This window comes from Manacus candei, unplaced genomic scaffold (genome assembly GCF_025592945.1).
Source record: "Manacus candei isolate 608988 ecotype Guabito, Panama unplaced genomic scaffold, ASM2559294v1 h1tg000014l, whole genome shotgun sequence".
Lineage (NCBI taxonomy): Eukaryota > Metazoa > Chordata > Aves > Passeriformes > Pipridae > Manacus > Manacus candei.
In genome coordinates this window covers 64618723-64641364 of record NW_026138062.1, presented here as the reverse complement: position 1 = coordinate 64641364, position 22642 = coordinate 64618723, and the positions used below count along the sequence as shown (strand labels likewise).

At 42.2% G+C, this 22642-nt stretch overlaps 1 protein-coding gene across 3 annotated transcripts in view; it reads right to left on the bottom strand.

Annotated features, from left to right (window-relative positions):
- Nucleotides 1-5404, bottom strand: part of CD96 (CD96 molecule) — a 32036-nt gene extending 26632 nt beyond the window's left edge. For 2 of the 3 annotated variants that reach the window (XM_051780002.1, XM_051780004.1), the window contains exon 1: nucleotides 2052-2325. In XM_051780002.1, coding sequence (XP_051635962.1) covers nucleotides 2052-2109 — 58 coding nt within the window. In that variant the 5' untranslated portion in view covers nucleotides 2110-2325. Of the gene's footprint in view, nucleotides 1-2051; nucleotides 2326-4734 lie in introns of those variants that run through there. The other variant, XM_051780003.1, reaches the window with a different exon arrangement.
- Between the last annotated feature and the right edge of the window lie 17238 nt (nucleotides 5405-22642).

Here is a 22642-nt window from a genome sequence, read left to right as displayed (position 1 = left end):
CATTGGATTTTATCCTCCCTGTGTATCATAATATCAATGTGTATTTGCTTTGGGAATTTGCCCTGCAGTCCCACCAGGCACACTGCAGGCTCCCCACGGCAGCAAGTGCCCACTGCTCGCCTCCTTCACCTGAAAAAAGTGCGTACTCATTTCTTTGCTTTGACATGTGCTCTGCCATGTGGTGCAGGGCTCTGGGGCACATAAGCCAGGGCACGCCCTGTCAGAGGTCAGGCAACCTTGATGGTGCCTGCAGTGTGCTCCACACTCTGCCAGCTCAGCCAGGAGCAACACAGGGACCCAGTGCACCATCAGCTCTGATTGGACAGGGAAAAGGAACAAGGGTAGGGTGCCACATCCCCACAGAGGTGGCTGAGATTTGGTACCGATCCACTGAAGTGTGACATGGACACGTAGAGCTTGGGTGTGGGGAGAACAAAGCTACTGAATGGACATGGCTAACATTAATCTCTGTTGTTTCATTGCTGCACTTGCTCTGTTCATCTTTTAGTTGTGTTCAAAGAGATGGGATGAGGTAAGAGGGTAAATAAAAACTAGCCCGAATGACAAGTGTTGTGAGAAAAATTACTGAAAACTATTTTTGTCAGTCCAAGGAGATTATTATAGGACATGCTCACTGATTTCACTGCAAGTTTTGCACCAGTAAAAGTTAAGGATAAAAGCAATTAGCAATCTTATGATCAGACTACAAGGCAAAAGACACATAACAAGCTTACTCTCATATTCATGCTGGTGCTGTATGAGGTCAAAGGATCATGTAAAGAATGTCTATGAATAATCACTTGAGTAGTTTATATTAAGATGAAAAAGTTATATATGTAGAAACAACATTTTAATTTGTGTTATTTGTTAGTAGCCTAGCATGTTAGGTTACTTTAACTGAAACCCTTTCATGTAAAAGTGTTCTTAACTTTTTGTTAGCATCTCAATATAAGCACTCTCATTTTATGTCACCTTTGTTTTTCCAAATCAAATACTGTCCAATAGCTCATACTTGTACTCCAGTTGAAACCTCCTGGAGTAACTCACAGACATTTAGGTGTCTGACCTCTACAAAGGGCATGGTGGTGTCCACTTTCACCTTAGAGTGACTTCAGTGAGGATTTCATCCTGAGGGGAAAAAAAACCCAAGTCCTATTTTTCTCTAATTAGTATTGCTCTCCTACATGTGTATGTCTTGAGGCTTCTATTTCTTTCTTTGCATTTGAGAATTTCTATTTTCTATGGATACACATATTAATTATTTTTCCTTTCTTTTAAATCCAGTTTGCCTCAGTGATGAAGAAAACAGGAACAGGCTATGTCAGATTCTGAGATGCATCTTACCATGCCAGTCAGATACATGCAGTTTTTCCTTTATTAACTGGAAAAATGTGTATCCTACAAGCTGATAATAAGTATTCCTGCATTGTGCATGATCAGACTTTTGGGGGTGGTAGGTGGAGGGTGTTGAGAACATGAATTTTTTTCTTGGTTTAAACTCCCTCTAACAGGGATGCAGCCCTCCTTACTCTACTTTTCTGAAAGTTTTGCTCTGATGACAAACTTGTTTCTCAAGCCTTTAACACAGCACACAGAGCTGGGAGAGGAAGGAGAAGGGAAGACTCTATTTAAAGGTTTGCAGCTGTACAATTTACCCTTGCCTTGCAGTGTTTCAATTCTTCCTCTCTCTGCATACACAAGTGTGTCTGTGTGAGAGAGAGAAAGGTGGTGTTTGGTTTTTTTTCCTCAGTGGAAGCAGTTTTCCTTTTGGCCCATTCGAGATGAGCACACACTGCCCTAAGTACACATGAGCTGATCTCATTTACTATTCTGGCAGGTTAGGCAATTTGAATGAAGTGATCTGCTAGTCAGCACAAGCCATTTACTCCTTACTAGTTGCACATTATAACTAGGGTGATTAGAAAGTTGTCAGGAAACAGTAAATCATTGCCAGTAGCCATGAGACACACTAGTGAGACACACTAAGCCCAGCCTGCTCCTCCCCACCCTCCATCACAAAATGAATCAAAGTATCCCATGGATACTCCTACCTGTGATGCTGGGCACCCAGAGGAAACAAAAGAGACAGAAGAGCCACCTTTTTTCCATCTTCACTTGATGAAGTTCTGGTAAATATGTATCTCTCTTGGTGCTCCTGTCAGGGACTCAGAAAAGGAAGTTGAAATGGTCTGCCCCGTGCAGATGTGCAACATAGTCACTTAGCGTGACTTCAAAGAAATGCTTCATTAAATGTGAAAGCCTCAGTTTCCTGCCAGAGTGATAAAATTAGTACATCTTGTGAAACCTTTAAGTTGAAAACATTGTCTACATTGCAAGCCCACATTGTAGACCAATTTTTTTCTCTTTGTCTTTTCAGATAAATTCAGAATAAGCAGTTTAGTGGTTTACATGCTCTCAAAAACATGTCAAGTGTCTAAGGTTGAATAAATAACTTCTTTGAGATATGATTTAGGGGTGATTATAATGGTGCTAGGTCAGTGGTTGGACTTGAAGGTCTATTCCAACGTTGATGACTCTGTGTTTTCTGCGTACTACATGGTAGCTGGCATACAAAAAACCCCACTTTTTTCCCCCCAGCTTCATTTTCTTCACATGTTAGTCCAGAATATCTCAAATATATTATTTCTAGACTCTCTATACTCAGTATCTTTAAAAACCCCAGCAAAATAACAAAACCAATCCCCCTAAACTATTATAGAGTGAATTGAGAGTTTTCTACATTCACATTTTTTTCCTTTTCGTTCCTGAGAAGCCCATTAATTATTTCCTGCAAGATGAAGAATTACAGCATCACACACGGCAACATCCCTTGGTGTGGTTAACCCCTGCACCGTCCTTCAGCTGTCAGCTTTGGTAACGACAGCACCCTCAGGCAGAAAAGCATGGTTCCTGCCAGTCCTGTCACCTGTCCTTATTGCAGGTCACCTGTACATCCTTCTGAGCTGTCCTCAAAGCACGCTGCATTTCCATGAGCTAGGCACACACCTGCCAGCAAAGCACCTCATTGCAGGCAAGTCTTATGCAAACTGGATCTGCTGCTGGCAGCTTTTCAGAAAGAAACAGGTTTGAGTTCCTGCTTATCGTACTGCTTTCCCCAAAACCAAAAAGAGAAGGGCAGGACACCTCATATACACAGTGTAGACATACAGTACTTGCTGGCTCCTCCCGAAGTGGGATGGGTGTGTGGCAGGATAGCCAGGAAGGAGGTTTGTTGCCCCTGATAGCTCCATTCTTGGGGGACCAAGGACAACCCACTCTTGGGATTTTGGGAGAGAAATGACTACAGTCCATCCACCAGGGCAGAGAAGACAAGTGTCACAGTCCCTTAAACAGGCTATTCTCTCTACAAGCAGTGCCCTCTCTTGGGTGGCTGGTCCATCCCTAAGTCATCTGGGTCCTGACATGTCTTTTCCTGACTGTCAACATTTGCTCACTATGGAGCTCCCCATTGCTCCAGGATGCAAAGTACAAAGTGAAAAAGAAAGTCCTCACTAGTCATTTCCCTATTCTGTGCACTACCAGATGTAAACAGCATCAACACCGCTTCCCTAATTTGTGCACACACAACGTTTTGGTTGCATGTTCAGGTGGGACAAGGCTGGAAGGGCTTATCCTTCCAGCTCCAGCTGGAACAGATAATAGTGCTGGAGAGGCTGCAGTCAGGGCTCCACACTTCTTGGAGGATAAATGCTTCTGCACAGTTTCTTGTTTTGCTTCCTCTACCTGAGAAAATGCACTAAAAGCAATTGTAGGAAATGCACTGGGCGCCCTGGTTACTGCTTGGGTGCCCTGGTTACTACTAAAGGAATTGTCCCTGGGGAGGAAATCTCTGCTTGTCATTCAGAAACCTGAGAAAGACCTGTCCCAGAGGATTAACAAGTCCTGAAGTTGAGGGTGAACTGACTAGTCAAGCCATTGCAATTGACAGGCACAGAAGGGAGTAAAAATATTAAAGAGATATGTTCTGGTTTCCAGTTCAGAGCAGAGACCACAAAGAACCCAGAGATTTCCTGCAGATACTGGAGTCCAAGAAAACTGGACTTTAATCTAAAATTTGGGCTTTCATTCATGAGTTACCTTTACTTCTCCTGCTGATCAGGTCATGTAAGCTTTGTACCATGAGAGAATATATTTTTGTGTAACACAGAGAAAAACAGTCTTAAATGAGCCTTTTTATTGATCTGAAATATGCATCCCAATTTGACAAGACAGCCCAAGTGCTGTGTGGCATATTCAATAGCCACAGAAATCCCTGAGCAGCTTTTTCAAGTTACTATATCCCTGTATGTTGCCCTTGGAATTTGTTCACCCCCTAAAATAATATTCTAAAAATATACTGCTGCCACGTTACATTGTGTTGGCTGAATGCAGCCACCCAGCGCCGTTGCTGTGCTTGGTGATGAAAGACAGACAAGAAAGAAATCTCTCAGCTCGATGGATTTTTGTTCAGTTCAGAGCTGAGTTTTGCCCCAGTTCCTGCCTTAAGCCCAGATTCTGAAACAGGCATTCACCCTGCTGCTGACATTCACGTGCATGAAGACCTAAGCCCTGCCTCTGCCTATGACATCAAAAAACACTTCTGAGACACACCACTTAGCCTGCTGGCAGGGAGACATCTCTTCCCTGGAGCAAGACTTGAGGTCCTGCTCACAGCAGGGCAAATTATTATAAGAGCTTCTTCCCCCACTACCACTTTCCTGAAAAGTTACTCACAGGCAGCTTTGTAGGTGCCACAGCTGGATGTCACACACCAGGTTATGGATGGCAGGGATGAGAGGTGGTACTGAAACATGCCCAGGGACAGCAGACTTTGTTGGTAGCTGGAAGAAGTATATCTCTCTGTATTTGGCTTTTCCTTGGTGGGGCAGCTACAGGGATGAGTGTCTCAGCATTGGGATGTGCAGATTTTTCCTGCTGTTCAAGAGAAACTCAGAAATCACTGCGAGGCTGGGAGGTTTTAGAGGAAAAGAAGCTGTGCCCAAGCAAGTGACATACCTTGTCAGTGGATATGTGAACCACAGCATTTTCTTTTGGGCTGGACAAGCCTGGATGTTAGTCCCCTGTGTCCCAGGCAGTGGCAGGAACCGATGGACTTTGAGTATCACCCAGGACGGGTCCCCAGCAGTGCATTGCAGCACGGGGCTCTCCCCGCTGCACAGGGACACTTCATGCAGCATTAATTATTTTCCCCTTGTGTGGGAGTGGGGGGTGGCAGTGGGGGATCCTCTAATTATTTTCTGCAGATCCGTTTGCTACTGGAGGAGGCATTTGGAACACTACAAATGACTCTTTCCATGGCAATCACTGTATTATGCATCGTGCTCACGAAACTCGCCACTGCAATACAATTTTTCTGCCTCAATTACAGTAAGTTGTAACTAAGGAAGAAGCAAAGCTGCAGTCAGTCCCACAGAAAAAGAAATCTTGCACTCCAGAGACAAATTCAATTATTCACAAAGAGACCCTTTCCAGAAATGCTAGTGCGAGAGCTCTTCCTGCCAGAGGCGAGGATGATTACCCTTGCAGACTCGTGTCCTCTAAACATTGCTTAAAGAAAGCGCTGGTCCCTGGTGAAAAAGAGATGGAGACTTTGAAGCAGGAATTTCATTAAAGAGTAAACTAACCTTTCAGGTTCGCTTGGCACTTGGCACAGAAACTCCCACTTCATCACTGTGTTTTGGTTTTGAACCTCTTTGAAACTCGCACTAATGACTCTGTAGCTGGCAGGCACCTTTGACCACAGCACCTCGCAGGGGGTTGGATGAGTGTGTGGCATGGCCTGGGAGGGTGTGTGGGTGCAGCATTTCGGGGGACAGGGCACTGAGGTTGCAGTGGGATAATCCTCTGGTCTTTTCCAGTGACCCCCTGCTTCCTCAGTCTCCCCTTCCCACCCTTAGCTCTGGTGCCTCTCTCCAGCTTGCAGCACTGCCTCTTCTGCATGGGGGAGGAGAGGGAAGAGGGTTTCTCACTCTGCATTCTCCTCGTACTCCTCCTCCCTCATGGCTGCACACCTACACACTGTGTTTGACACAGTGCAGCCCTGGTTCCAGCTGGGCTGTTGAAGCAGCACAACAAGACACACGCACTTCCCGCTCAACAGCAATTTGAGAGATGTTAAAAGATCTGAGTGGACTTTTGTTCCCTACTCCTTCACTGACAGCTCAGAGTATGGGAGAAACCAAGAACAGCTCAGCCTTGGATGCCTCCCTGCTCCACCTTCTAATTAGTTTTTCTAATTAGAAGGCCTAACTTACAGGTCATGTTTCAGAGAAAGAGAGCATAAATGAGCTCCTTCACTTTTTCTGCCATTCCAGCCAGAGGTCCCTGTGGTCCTCTGCTCCCATTTAATCCCATTTCTGGTCAACGACTGCCCATCAGGGACCATATGAAAGCCGTCAAGCATTTCATGGTGCAAAGTGCAAGTTACTGAAAAAGCAGAATATAAAGTTGCAACCAATGAACAAAACGAAAGAAATATAAAGCACATTGACCCAGCAACTACACACCAATGCAAAACCACTGTGTGAAAGCCAGCCAGCCATTTCCAACACAATTAAAGACTACAGAGCCATTATTTTCAAAATTAACTGGGAGGCTCATGTGAGACCAGCCCTGCTTTCTTTGGTCTCTTTCTCTTTTCCAGATACAGCACAAGCTGTGCTTTCCCCCCCCGTTTTGCACAACATCAGCTAAAGGCTTTTCACTTGCACATCTCATTTTCCATGTTCTGTGATGAAATGTTTCGAGGTAGGTTCATAACGGTGTAACAAAATGTAATGGCACCCATAGCTTTGAAAAAGGAGTTACCTGCTACTGGGAAACACCTGCTCATGTTAGACTACAAGGTTAAGGTTTCTGCTGAAGCTTCCTAGAAGGCCATGTCATCCCCTGGTCGCTTTGGCAGTGGTTTCAGAGGCAGTGCTTGGAGCAGCTTTTGTGGATCATGCCAGTAAGAAAGAACAGGAGTCTGCTTGTGAAAGGCCTTTTTGTAGACACAGCTTGTGGGGCTTCATCTTGAGGTCTGCATGACAGAGGGAGTTATCAAGACAAGCAACAGACTACTTGGTCAGAACTGAAAAGCTTAAGTTCACATCCAAAGTGGTATAAACCTAGATGGGTTGTACAGCTCATTTTATTGTACAGACTATCTCCAATGGATTAAATTCCTCCATACTATTGTGTGCAAGTACCTTCTTGAAGGCACAGATGTCTGGCCAGAGCTCAACACAGCAAACTGATTAGAATTCACCACTGAAGAAATACATCAAATAGAAAGGATTAAATGTGTGAAAGTTAACTTCAGATACAGACATTGAGAACCATAACTTGGATATTTTCTTTTTTTGGTTTTTTGTTTGTTTGGTTGGTTGGTTGGTTTTTGTTGTTTTTTGTGGTGGGTTTTTTTCAGAATATTTTGAAAGCATCAGATGTTAATAAATTTGTTTCCATGCAGTATCTTTGTAGCCCTATAAATACCTTTCATGCAACCACGAGAAAGTGAGATATTTCCGCCATCTATTAACTTGTCCATTACACCCTGTCTCTTTAGAAAAGGTGGTGAAGTTTAAATGAGAAAAGTAAAGCAGAGATGGTTTCTCATGTTGAGCCTTATTCTGCAGAGAAGAAAATGTATCTCAGGGGGGCCCATTTGGAGTCTTGAGGTACTTTAGCCTTGGGCCTTGCAGAGCAGGACACCTCCCCCAGGTCCTGGAAAGAGGGGAAGTCATCTCCAGAGGGCAACACAAAGCTGAGTGCACCTCAGATGAGCACAGTAGAGGACAAGTGCATTCCTAAATCTGGGTATCTCAATAGAGTTAGAAGTTAAATACAGCACAGGAGTAGGTCGGAGGTAAGAGTAGAAACTTCTTGGATATTTCTGCATAATGTTATTTTCCACTCCATAAGCAGAGTAACATGTAGCTACTTCAGATGTGAAACCTTTTGGTTCACTCTGTGCTTGAAGGCATAATGTGAACCTGCCCTAAGGAGCCTGCAAGGAGTTTTTAGTGCTGCAATGTGCACTGAAAACATATCTCCTTCCAGAGAGCTACTGGGCAAGTAGCTGAAGAAAGGGTTGGGGAATTAAGATAGTTTTTAACAGAAAACACCTCTTTCAACATTCAATATGACTTCTTAAAGTTTCAGCAACCACCAAAATTAAGAAAGGCTTCCAGTTTTTGGTTGGTTTGTAAGGGTCACTGCCCATGTGAAATAGATGTTCGGTTTCCAGATGAGTCTGTCACCTCCTAGAACAAACAGGGAAACCCTGCACTGCTGTTTTCTGTTTCAGTGACACTTCATATCCTAGCTTGTGGGGATTTAAAAGAGTCATCATTCACACATTTTTTTTGTTTAAAATGGAAGAAGGACAATCAAGTTATAAAAAACATCCCTGAGTGTTACCTGAACTGGAGTTTTAGTTGTGAACAAAAAGTAGGTTAGTAGTCATCTCCTCTAGCTCTCCTCCCAGTCTGACCCTTTGTCCTCAGTACTATTTCCATCCCAGTCACTGATGTGTTACCTGGTCATTCCCAGGAGCCTGCTTGTGACCCACTGACACAGAGGCACCACTCGACTGAACACCGCTCTTCCTCAGCCTGAAATGAGGTTATGCTTTAACTTCTCCACAGCTGATTAAGCTTAGCAATGCTGCTAATGGCAATGAAATCATTTGAGACCTCTAGCAGAGCAGTTAACTTCTATTTTGCATGATTGCCTCCATTTTCAAAATGAATATACATTGTCTGGGTGGGTTTGACTGCAAAAGCCAATGGGTGGCTCCTGGATCATTTCAGGCTGTGTCCCAAAAAGAGTACCACTCTGTAAACAAGGGAAGCCACTCATGTTACCCAAGTCTTGTTTCCCCAAAAGGCTGAAGCCACTTTCTGCCCCTTGGAAAATCAATGATTCAGTAAATTAATTTCAGTCTGGTACTGTAATTGGATTTTTTAAAAAAATAAGCATATTGCAAGCCTTCTGAAAGTCAGTAAGCTGGAGAATTGCACTTGTGACTGAACCCAAATCAAACAGTGTATTTGACATTTTAATTGAAAATAAGAAAAAAAATCTCTCATTACGGAACTGAATAAAGTTGGCTTGATGTGAATCAGACTCTCCAGAGGACCCTTCCCTCCCTACCCCTTGCTCAGCTGCACGATCACTGAAGCACCAAACATCATGCAAACTACAGCAGCCACGGTCATTACTGGTCATCCTTTCTCCCTTTAAAGTGGCTCTGACTCACATGGTGTATTTCTCTAACAGGGGCTACTGTGCAGCAAAGAGCTTGTCAAGGAGGAAAAAAAAAAGCCCACTACAGAATTGCATGAAAAACACAAGTTTAGAAGCACCATAGATCTGTTTGCAGGAGGTTGGATCAAAATCACTTCAGGCTAATTTTAGTGATTTAGTTGAATACACCAGAGATACATTTGGCTTGCAGTGCTTCTGCCAAGTCTTGGCTGTGGTCTTTCAGGATGCAAGAGAAAGTACTGAGCCTGGAGATCAGTACAGCTGACCAGCTGCTCAGAGTACAGGTACAATTTTAGAAGTCTGATTTAATATCTGGTTCAACCAGCAATGCTCATGGCTAAATTGGAAATAAAACTAATCTATCCTTATTAGATTGGGGCTGTAATCTCATAACACCCTCAGATATTGGACTTCTCTGTCAGGCTTACTGCTTTACACTGGCTCTCATTCCCAAGAAGCTGAAGAGAGCAAATTGGATAATGAAAGAAATGTAAGAAATGTAAGTTCAAAGAAAATTCATATATAGTTCAGTAGTTTGAACAGTAGAAGCTTTTAACAACCCACATATGAAACAAAAAGGGAAAGAAGCAGATGTGGTCTGTTCACCCAGAAGATAAATTTTATTATATCAATGTGGATGCTGCCCACATTGATAAAAACGCTGGGTGCAACAAGTGTATTCCTTGGAATCCTAGGGAAGATTGCTCACTTTTCCTGAACAGAAAAAGTACAGCCTTATGGGTTTGGCACCTACATCATATGCTGGTTGCCCACAGGAAAGAACTAGGATTTTTTCAGGGAAGTAATCAGCTGTTTCAAAATGGATAAAATATTGAACAGAGCAAGTATATTATCTATCTTATTATTAGAATTATTATCCATAAAAAAATATTAACCAAAAAATACATTAGGTTCAGTTAGTCTGACTTGGGCAAAAAATGAAGAATTAGATCTCCTGACAGGCTCTCTAGTATGTCCATTTTTCAGTTTCAACAGTCTTTCTCTATGGGTGACCTTTCCTTTTCTTACCAAAATCGTGTTTTGCCTCCCCCTGACCTGCTCCATTATAGAATAGTTCAAGCAGTCAGGTAGGTCCTCTGGAGAGGAGGTCCCCAGACCCAGGGGAAGGTTGCCTCTGCAAGACCTCACCCACCTCCCCTCAAAGGGCAGGGATGACCAGTTTTGTTTTATTATTCAAACCCCTTGCTCCAATTCTCAGAAAAAACTTCACCATCCATTGTCTATACAAAACAACACACCTTTCTTGCTAACAATAAACATTTTCATAGGACCTGAAGCTAACCTAAGAGCTTGACATTCACCTGTTCACATTTTCTAGGAAGCAGGCTTTAGCAATCCACTTTTAAACACCGCAGAAAAGCCTATATTTTTTTTCCTGGTTCCCCATGCTGTGTACTTTCTCTTTGGGAAACTGCCAAAGTCTGTCTCAAGAGGTTGTTATTTTGCTCCAAGAGACCAAAATCAATCAATCAATCCGTGACTTGGCAGCATCAGAACAGGAGATTAGGACTCTCAAACCAGATTATAAACACAATCCCCTCAATTAACTTCTCTGGGATGGGCTAGAGGCAGTCAGATCCTCGTTAAGTCAATTATTAACACGGATGGCCAACGTGCATTTTTTTTTATGACAAGTCTTATTAATTTCATGTGCAAAACAGTAAATCCAGAGCAAGGCTAAGGAGCAGGGCCACTGCCCTGCCTGCTCTGTGGAGCATGTTTGGCCACTGCCACATGCAAACAGCCATACCCTCTTGGTCAGCAATGCCAGGGCTCTTCCCAACCTCCTTGGTTTCCAGGCATCTGGGACTCTGTGCCCTGCCTGCCTTTCCTGAGGTGCATTATAGAGACGTCATTAATGGAGAGACCTCTGAATTATGCAGCTGATGTTGTAGGGGCTTTTTAAAGCTACTAGTTCATAGGCCAAGGCTCCCACCCTTGCTGTGGTGGCACCTCTGGCTTCACCTTTTGCTGGCAGTCTCCTGCAACTCTCTAGTGAGAAAACTCAACAGGCATCCGTGGACCCTACCCTTTGCATGGAGAATCAGTTAAAGGAAAAGTGCCTGTGTAGTTTAATTCATAACTACACAACTCTTGGTCAGTTTTAAGCACACAGTTTTCTGGGCCTGAAAAAGCTTGCCAAAACACAGGTGTATTTTGATGCTGAAAGTAGGCACCAAAAACTTGTGCTGAAGTTGCTCTGACAACTTAGCCCTGATGCAGTTTTGCTGCCAATATGATCATCATCCTCAGAATGCTCTTCTGTAATATCCCATTGCAGTTTTAACAATAGAACTTCATCTGCCTTCTTCCAGACCTTTTCAGGATTTAGCCTTAAAATTATGTCTGCTACAGTTTATCTTACTACAGAAAGCAGATACTTTCAGGAGGGTGGAAGCTACATGTGGAAGTCACTCATTTTGGGTCCCAGATCCCGCACATAAAGGCCAGTTTTCCCTGCTGATTTGTGCGAGGCCTAAGAGGTACTTTCCTCATCTGAGTTACAGCATCAGGCTCTTTATGTGAAAAACTAAGGCATTCATGGCTCTGCCAAAAGGGCACAGAAACCCCACCTTAACACTGAGCATAGATTGAATTCCCCTTCAGGAGTTCAAAGGAAAAAGTTGAACTGTGACCCAGAAAGACTGAAATTAGTTTAAAGATGTCCTGTTCTATGACATAGCACTATATCCATGCTCCTTGCTCAGCAATAATTTATTAGAACTCCTTGCTGCCTGAACAACATTTAAGGGCAGATAAATGAGCAGCAGCACTGGCAGGCAGTACCTTGCACTGTCCTATAGAGTAATTCAAACTGTACCAGACAACTGTCTGAATTAACCTTTTTGTCAGGCTCCTGTAGCCTGTTGAAATCATACAGCATCCTGGCAGTACTGCTGACCTCCACAGCCCCAAATTGTTCCCCTGTGAAAGGCTGGCAGATGGACCTTCTCCAGTGGCTGATGTACTTGGCACAGCCTGAAGAGTGGCTGGGAGCAACCCAGTGAAGGAAGGGAAGGGCTGGCAAGCAGCTGAAGATACCTGGATGCTCTCAGCAAGGAAAGATGACATGTCAGCAAGACCCACCAGTGACATATGTGACTGGCCAGGAGCAGTGACAGCTTAAGGTCAAAACTGATTCTTGCGTTCATCCATCTGGATAAGTATTTGCTGCTGTTATGTGTGCTTACCAGTGGGAATACATGATTAAAACATTTCTAATTTGCAGCACCTTCAAATGCATTCAAGTCAGGCTCTGTTCTCCAGGGGATAGATGGCATTTATAAATCTTCAATATTTTTTTAAGTTCAGGTATCACTGCAGGTGAAAAATCAGAATATTTGTACTTTAGCAGCCTGTTAGGTGCATGTTTCCATTTGAAGATTCAGATAAAAATTTGCAACCCCAAGACAAGCTCATCTTCCAGTGAATATTTAATTGGTAGGGGTTGACAGTGGAAAAAGATAATAAGCAATTTTTATAGAACCACAGAACTGGTTTGGGTTGAAAGTGACTTTCAAAAATAATCTAGTCTAACCTCCTGCTATGGGGAGGGACATTTTTTACTAGGCTGGGTTGTTCAAAGCCCCATCTAACCAGACTCTGACCACTTTCCACGGATGGGGCATTCTGCTACTGCTTCAACCTGTCCTGCTAGGCAAAAATTTCTGAAAAAAAAATTCTTTTATTCTAATTTATCTGCTTTTTTTTTTGTGTGTGTGAAATGGTAATCCATGTCATTTATCTTTTTGGTCTCTGGCCTTCTCTTAGTATCTTTTGGTACTGCTCAACACCTCAGCTTTACAGGATTCAGCAAAGGACATACATGACCAGGGTTCTCCTTATAATGTTGACTGCTACCCATGGTAATGTTTTCTTTCCTACACTTCTTTCTTCTGCTCCCTTTATACAGACTAAGATAGCACCAGTCAGGCCAGAATAGCTGCAAGCCTAGTTACTGGACCTGTGCAACTGAAATGATGGGAGTTTTCAAGTCTACAACCAAGATAAGGAGCTGCCTAATAAACAAACAAGCAGGATGTCTGTAGTCCATCAGAGAAGCAATCAAAGCCTAGATAAGACACTTGGCGTACTCTAAGACAAGGCTGTGCAGACTTGGAGAAGTTCAATTACAGCATCTCAATTTACATGGAATAAATTGAAAATAGGGCTGATGGTGAACAGACCCAAAATGAAAGCTGAGCACTTGGCAGAAGTCAGTGACTGACAAGGAAACACATGGTTCTCTGTGTGTTCTCTGTAAGAAGAAGATTCTCTGTAAATAACTCATCTAATTTATGTGAAAGGAAAGCCCAACTCCAGCCTTTAGACAGGCATTTCTACCGTATTGATCACCAGGAGGTGCAGTACTGAGTTTGCTACTTTTCAGCCACTCTAGAAAGTTAGGGACAAGCACAAGACTGAGTCTCAGACCTGTGCTTAAAGACAACTGAGTAAATTAGGAATCCTGGCTGAGGGACTGGAGGGGGCAGAAGGCGCAAGCACAGCCTGCTGAGCACTCATTATGACTAGCTGGTGATTTCATGCGGCCAGCCTTGGCAGAGCTCATTGAACCGCCACCGTGCTGGTGGGGACTCGCGGGAGAGGCAGCTCCTGGGGAGAAAGCAGCAGCCGTGGCTGCCTATCAGTGCTTGCAAAGTCCAGCACAGCTTCCTCACAAACAAGTTTTGAAGCATTCATAATTAGACAGGCTTCACAGTTGTAAAGATTTTATCCGTATTTATTTCTGTTGCTGCTTTTCAAAAAATTGTAGACAGGGCTTCCCAATTTTTTTCTTAGTACAAAAAATAATCAGGGAAAATGGAATTTAAAGAAAAAAATATTTTCCAGGTATATACCTTTTATCACAAGAGTTCTCTGGTAGTACAGAAAAAGTGTACAGACCTTGAGCTGCTCTCTGACTGAAGCTAAAATACCTCTTCCCCATACCCCATGTGCTCTGGTGTATTTACAGGGCTGCTCCTCAGGCACAAGATGCATCAAACTCCTCTATGCATAAGATGAAAATGGTGGAAACAACACGACACAATCATTGTGCCCTATAAAGGGACACAGCCAGATCTCATCTCAGCCCTCAACAGCACTGTAGTTGCTCCCCAGTTTTATCAGGCTTGTAACTTTTCCCCTCCCAGCTAAAGGTACAGAGAGTTGCTGCCTGTGACATTATGTTGCCATGCCCAGACCTTTAGCTGCTCGAAGGAATAGACTATTTCCAGAGATCTCCTGGGGCCAGACTCAGCTGAACCCCCATGGCTCTGCTTGCCCCCCAAGCCATGCTACAGATACCTCTCTCAGCCCTCGTATTTGTAATCAGTGCCCCAACGAGGGCCTAATGAGTAAGACAAGCATTTCTGAAGGTTAAACATTTTTGCAGCTGGTGATGCCATTCCTCGACAATTAAAGGCAAATGTCTCAGAGGTACTTAAATCCTTGTTTGCTGCCAAGACAACTACACTTCTTGGAACTGTAGCCTAAATCTTTCAACAGAACTCACATTGCCGTGCCTCTGTCATTTATGGGCTTTTCAGAGATACAGCAATTGTTATGCTTCAGGCAAAAACTGTGTAAAACAACAACAGAAAAAACCTAACCCACCTCATAAATGAGAAATATTTTACTTCGGGAAAGGTAGAGTCATTAATAGTAGCAACACTGTAATACATACTAATTACATTTTTAGTAAATTTTCAGAGAAAGAGACACAAGCTGTGCCACAGCCCAAGCCATTAATAGTCAAGGCTTTATCTTTAAAAGAGAATCTTGTTTAAGAGATATTTACCTGGTGGTAGCTTGTCCCACTAGCTCAGCAGGGCCATCAGCTGGACACTCTCAGGTTTTTGTTCACACTCAGTAGCATCCTCCAGGCTCTGCTCTCCATGAAGCCGGGCTCAGACAGGCTGTTGCTATTTATTTTCATTTCTCCACTTAGTATCTTTAGACTCTTCTTTTCCCCCTACTGCTTTAAAAGCCAGCAGGTATCTCACTGCTAGTTACCTCATAGGAACCTTCTACCATTTTCAAAACTCTTCATCTTCCATTCTTATTGTTTGCTATTGAGGTCTGTGGAGTAACTCCTAGAAACTAGATTTTTTTTTTTTTTTGTTGGTTGGTTGGGTTTTTTGTTATTTTCAAAGATGGTTTTGCTCTGTTCCTCCAATCTAGGACTTATTAGTACAGGAAGCTTGTTTGAAGGTTCAGTCTTTGCAGAGGACTTACAGAAAAAAACAGCTTAGCTGAATTTAGGCTCAGCAATGTCTATGCCCATTTCAGAGAGAGCACGTGTCCTGAAAGACATGTACTGACCTGGGATATTTTATTCCCATTTTTCTGTTTCTAAGCACTATCCTCAACCCCAAATCCACATCAGATAAATCAAATAAACCCTCCATCCTCTCACTGCTTTGCTGAGAATTACCTTTAGACTCCCAACACCCCAAGTGTTAGCAATGCAGGTAATACCATCAATGCCCACTGCTCTATCCACAGTACACCCAAACGTATCATGTCTGTTATCTACACATTAAAAAAAATAAATCCCAGACTTCCTTTAGTGCTGGGGCACTTCCCTGGTCCAGCCAGCAGCACTGTAGCGGGGTTGGTTATATGTGAGCAGCAACGCGGATGGGGCAGAAGCAGGGACACGTGGTCATCAGGGAAGGCAGGGCTCCTGAAACAGGCTGCTGACGCCACGAGGTGGGGACATGGAGTAAAAAAAAAAAAAACCAACAACCAAACCCACACATAAATAACCTCTCTGAAAAGAATTTGCCCACAATTTCTTTTCACATAAAAATCAAAACATACCTTACAGGAAAGCCTTCCCCATCCCTGGCCTGATGGCTGAGTGCAGCCTGTCTCAAAGCTGAAGTTTACTGTTGCCTATGGTTTTTCAGCCACAGAGTTTTAGCTCTGTCAAGGCTTTGGCTGTGGTTTTGTCCAGAAATGGTATCTGTAACCTGCAGTAGAGGTTGGTTTTCCCCTTTCCAATTTACCTGGGTATTGGGAGGTTCCATCTCTGAGCCCATCAGTTCTTTGTTTTCTTCCTGCCCTGTCATTTAGCAGTCACCTCTGCTGGTTCAATAGACAGTGCATTTTCAAACAGGCTTAAAATTCAAGTTGACTCTAATTATCTCGAAGTAATTTACCCATAAACTGCTAAAGTCAGAGCATCAGACTGTCCAGGTATCACTGGATCTAGGAAACAAAGCTACCTGGAGTACACAGGAGCAAGCTGCTCGTTGCTCATGCCTCGAATCGCTTTTACTCCAACAATTCACCTTAAAGCAGAACATCACCCTCACTGCCTCCTAATGCACTTTGCAATGAATTAGATTTTAATATCAGAATATTACAGTTTCCAGTACCAAGATATAATGGGTGAAACACAGGGTTTCCATGGGACGTTGGTGTATTTTGTCTTTTATGTTTGCTCTGAGCTTTGCTTTGGTGGTACAATGCGCTTATATGCCATTACCATAAATTCAATTGTTTGCACGTTCTCTCTCAATTTTCCATCCTCTGGCAATAAAGCTACATTTAGAAAGGGCTGTCTTTAGCAATTGCTTTCCATCCTTTTATTGATGGATTCTCTGAACATCTCATTGCACTTTTATTCTATTATCCGTTTAATGGTTTTTCATTTTCTCCAACACAGACAGACCAAGGAATGTTTTACCACAATAGCTGCCACTTCCACTTTCCACTTGGGGGTAGGCCAGGGGGTAGAGGGGAAACAGTGGGGACTTTTTCCAAGAATTAATTTTTAAAATTAACTCTACTTTTATATACTAGATATTTGCTAACTTGAAGAGTTTTATTCCTTATTTCTCCTTCCTAAAATACAGGGTTTATGCATTTTAAACTGATATTTAAAATTCTGCTAACATAAGTGTTGACTGTTTAAAACATCTGATTTGTATCACAAAGAACTCAAATGGAAAAAATTCTTTTGACAATTATTTCAACCAGATTGAACTCACTAAACTTACCCAAAGACATTGCTTTTACTGGTAAAATCAGGTGACAGACAGCTAGCAAATTATCATTATTTACTGTTTTTTTCCAAAATTGTCTCTTATTTGTCCAGTTGTCCAAATAGGATGTGTCTGAATTAAGAAGGTGCCCCTGTTTCTTAGAAACACGGTGGTCCATAGATAAAAGTGAGATTTGCAAGGAAAGGGGATATCTTTCACAAAACCAGTTGATAAAACTGTAAAAACTGCAAACAACCAGGCACACAGTTGGGCACATGAGATTTCTGGTGCGGAGTATAAGAAGCTATGAACAGTTTTACCTAAGATCCACAAAACTTGTACAAACAAAACTACAGTGGACAAACCAGAGTTTCATTATTCTTAGCTTATACGTTTTATTAAGTCAAATTGTTCTGCTGTTTAATAAACACAATCTAGTCCAGTGATTTCTAGTGAAGTGGTGTCTATTCCCTCTATGATTTCAGCAAAATCTCACATTCTGGAGGAATCATTTCACTTGGTTAAGCCATTTAACATCCATCTCCCTGCATATCAACAAGGTCAGCCCTTTCATGACAGAGAAGAATTCTTACCACTGCTTTGATGGTCTTGCATGGAGATGACATTGCAAAATCTAGAGGAAATGCATCTCTTTTCCATGTTTATAGTGGGTTGTGTATTTCTTCAGGAGGCTCCATTCACCCCCAGTACTACATGAACTATTGAGTAATGAACAGTAACGCAGGAGTTGTTCAGTGCATTTTCAGGACAAACCTGTCTTATTAAGTGCAGTTTGAAGAGGCTATTTTCCATCCTCCTGAGGTGCTGTGAGCAGAAATTGGCTCCCAAGCTCCCTAAGATTTCCATTCAGGTCTGTGGGAAGCTCAGGCACATGAGAGGGGTACCATCAGCCTCTGAGGGACCTTCTCAATGCAGCCTGATGTTGGGATGTTTCCATCACATAGGGTGTAGAGAGAAGTGAGTCTTTGCCATTAGAAGGGCAAATTGGCCAAATTGTTTAGCACAGCAGACAATGTCTACGTAATGATTGAGTAGAAACAGGTACAAATGAAATCTGGTATACTGAAGAGGTGCAGTGAAATACCCAACATCAAAAATAAGCAATTACATTTAAAAAAAAGCATTTAAATCTCAACTTACAGTTAAATGATTACCAGTTCAATTCAATAATGTCTGAATATTGGATTAAAATGTATCTGTATGCCTGAAACTAGAAGTAACCATCGAAATAAATCTTCCACTGCATATATTTTCCTGTTGGGTTTGAAGGGGATTTTGTCATTGAAACATTAAGCTAAGACACACACTAGATATCTTCTTCAAAAGCTCTTATAAAAAATAGCTGAAGGGCAAATAATTCTCCACAACATTTTGGCTGGGGGGGGAGGTAAAAACCGACCAAACCTCAAGAAACACTTACATGGCAAGGAGAAGTAAAAGAGTAGAATTAGGAAAAAAAGACAAAAAAAAAAGACATAAAACCCCAAAACAAAACAAAACCCCCACCAACCACAAAAATCCGAACCCCAAAACTACCACCCTTCTCCTACTGTTTTATCTAACTTGCAAAATCATGGACTTCCCTTCCATGAGTTTATGTGGGGTTGTGTGCAGGGGAGGGCATCCTCAGGGCCCCAGGAGCTGCTGCATATGTTTAGCAGAGGGACAAGCCTGGCAGCCCTGGGCCAATGGTACTGACTCCACTTGCTCAGAGTAGTTACAGGTGAACTGAAAACACTGCTAAAAAGGGCAGGTGTAACCCTACTAGCAAATGGCAGGTTAATAGTGCAACTTGGCTGGGCTAGTTTGAAGCCAATCACTTATCTGCTGCAGACCAAACTGGGTTTTAATAACAGGCAGGAGCACTTTGCAGTTGTTTAGAAGATGAATTTATTTAAAGAAAAATCCTGCAGGACACAAACTAGTTCATCCCACCTTAGCCTCAAACTGCACAAACTGACTGGCTGAACCCCAAGAAACCAAATAATTCTTCAAAGAGTGAGACTGGACTCCAACAGAATGAGAATTTCCTGTTTGACCACAGAGAAATAATTTTATTTTCTTGTCACTGCTCTGCAACTGAGAAAATCATCATCTTGTCATGAACTTACAGATAATTTCATTCATGAAACAAAAGAAAAACCTCCAGGAAGCACAATCTCTTTGTTTGAACTCAATCATTTATTCTGCTCAGTATCTTTCCAGGCTGAAATTAAATATTTTCCTCTTCTCCATCTAAATAAAATGTGATCCAACACATTATTCAGTTCTAATCTATTTTGGCCAGCTACATTTTTATGCTGCTAAGGGAAATTTAATTTAACCATATATGCACAGGAATATCATCACACTGTACATGGAAGATAAAAATCTCACACGGCATTTGGCTCACGCATGTCGCTTCCAGGAGGATGTTCATTTCCAATCGCATTTTCCCCCCAATAGATTCTTAATTTGCCTTGTTCTATGTGGTTTTCAGTTATCATTTTGTATGGTGATAAAAATCAGTGAAGCAGCAAAAGCTTACAGGCCTCTGCCTAGGTTTGATTTATATAATGACTGGCACAACATCGTTGGTCTGCGTAAATGAAATTCATTCATCTCCCACTGTTTATAATGCAGTCATAAAGTGCATTATGTATTTATTGATAAACAGTCATTTTATTTGCAGCAGTGCTGGGAAAAGAAATGTGCTACCTTAATTTTCTTGTTCCGTGTATGCTTTACATGTATGAAATTTGTAGAGCTATGTAAAACCTGTTTATTCCAATCACCTTCTGTTTCAAAGCCTAAAGGTAGACTGATATCTCCTTATAAAGCACCATTAATTAAAAAAAAAAAAAGTGGCAAAAAGTCAGACTTTTAAGACTTGAATTAATACTGATATAAATGTAAAAAAACAGAGTAATGAGTAGTGTTCTCCCACAGCAGGAAAGCTGCAGCTCCAGCCATTTTCCTGAAGTTCAATTTTCCCCTAATTAGGGGAAAAACAATCAAAATGTCATTTTTCTGAGACATTTACTGTAAGATTTTTTCTTTAAATAACATTTGTTTAAAGAAAACACTGAAGCCTCCCTCAAAAAATCACAACTGTCTCTTGCATAAATTTAATCAGGTGGCTTAATCCCACAGTCAGGAAAAATTGTATGCACTTCTCCCTCCCTCCCTCTCCTTTTTTTTTTTTAGAAATGCTATGTGCTATATTTATATCTCTGAAGGCATCATTTTATATCCTGTTTTCTTCTTAATTGTCCCCTTTTCCTCATGGTGTAGTTAAACAGAATCGTATTTTCCACAAAAGCTGTATTAATTCTGATGAGGGTCATTAGACTGACAGCTTTGAAGTAAAGAAATTTTTGTTTACCCTACAAGAAACCAGGAGAAAAGCAATAACATGCCTTTATCCTAACCCTGAATGAACCACTTCTGAAGACTGTTCAGAGTAAATACAGTCTTGAGGGTCTGCTCCAGTTCATGACACCTCTCTGGGAGTGCTTGAAAGGATCAATAGAATTTCCTGTATAATGAGAATTCAATAACATGTCCCTTTCTATAAGGGATGTGCCTGTCTCCAAAAAAGCTTATTTCATACCAGCCAAATCTAAGTCATGGAAAGGTCATCACTTTAATTTAGCTCTGGGTTGTACTGAGTATGTTTGAAGTCCCGTTTTCAAAAATGTGGCATTTTACACCAGAACTTCGATTTACCACATGAAGATTTCAGTAGGTTTTACTCTATGGTGGAAAAGTCAACTAATTTATTGCATTTTGTTCCTTGGCTTCTACTGGAGCTCTTATAGAGGCATCTTGGACCAGCATTTAGACTTCACAATCTCCTGGACTCTGTCCTCACCTTGGAATCTGCATCCACAGGTTGCAGTGTCATTTTGATAGATGACAAAAATGAGAACTGATACCTTTTCTGCCTAAAAACAGTGCTGAAACATACTGCAAGGATAGGGTGAAGAAAGCCTTGTTGTTCACTGCTTATCCTCATTTCTTGGGGAGAAGAGAGGCATTGGTGAAGAGAGAGAAGACTCTCCTTTCCATAGCAACTAAACTCACTGTTCAAAGCATTGACTGAAGCACTGAACACAAACATTTGCCTTTACTGCAGGCTGTGGCACTAGAGGCAGCATATCTCTTTCACTGCTTTTTATTTTATTGCTCTGGGGACAAAAACCCCAACAACCAAGCAAAAAAAAAAAAAAAACCCAACCAAAAATCATACCTTCCCCCCAAAAACCCCCAAGCAAACAACAAAAAAAAACCAAAACAAAAAAAACCTGAACAAAAAAAGCCAACCAAGCAACCAACCAACACCAGTTTTTGAAGGTTTCCTCTTCACAAAAAAACCTAGATAATGACTCTGTTATCCTGATATTTATCTCTGGAGATGTTTCACCTATGAATTTGAGGCAGGTGTCTTTGTGAGTTATTGCAGCCTGGTATCTTCAGCATCTTCTGACCAAACCTCCTCTCCTTCTAGCAATCTAGAGGATTGATTTATGGTGTTCAGATGCCATTCCTGACCTATATAGAGTCATTGGTACTGACACACCGTGGTATTTCAAATGGACCTTACTAGTTTTGTTCTTTCAAATGTAGCTGGCTGTTGGATTTACAGTCCCCTATGAGGCAACTTCAACTGCTGTGCTCACAAGTGTACACTCACTATGCTACTTGGGTATTTGCCTTTAATTTCTTGCCACTGAACAAAAGATTGAGGAGGTACATGGGGAACTGGTTGGTACAGCAGGGTACCACACCACTGTTTTCAGGTACCAAGTCCTTCTCATGGGATTTCCTGTTTGGTTTTTTGTGGTATTTGACTTCAGAAAGCTGGCCCCCAGACCTCCCTGCATGCCAGCAGTGATGCTCTGAAGACAGGGAAGGATCCCAGGCATTTGAGAGCTGGATGCCAAGAGCAGAGACTCGAGAGACAAGAAAATATCAAGTCTAAGCTGCTCTTGAAAACAGCCCTAGCAAGGAGCCACCCCACACCCCAGTGTTTATGACAGAGGGAACTTGCTGGGACAGCGAGATGAGGAAACAAAAATTATACCAGGGAGCAGTTTTCAGGGGCAGAGTGGTGCCCTGATGGCTCCTCTCACAGTGACAAGGTGACACCACCACCAGTGAGGAGATACAGGTTTGCTCCACCATGACTGGAGTTGTGCTCCAGTTGGATTTGATCCACGAGGTATCGGAACTGAGGCTGGGATAGCCCATTTATTTGCTAGCTAGTGAAGTCTGGGAAAAAAAAATCCCCCTGTTCATCAAACTGATCCACAAATGGGGGGGGAAAAGGAACTATTTTTGCTTCATGTAAA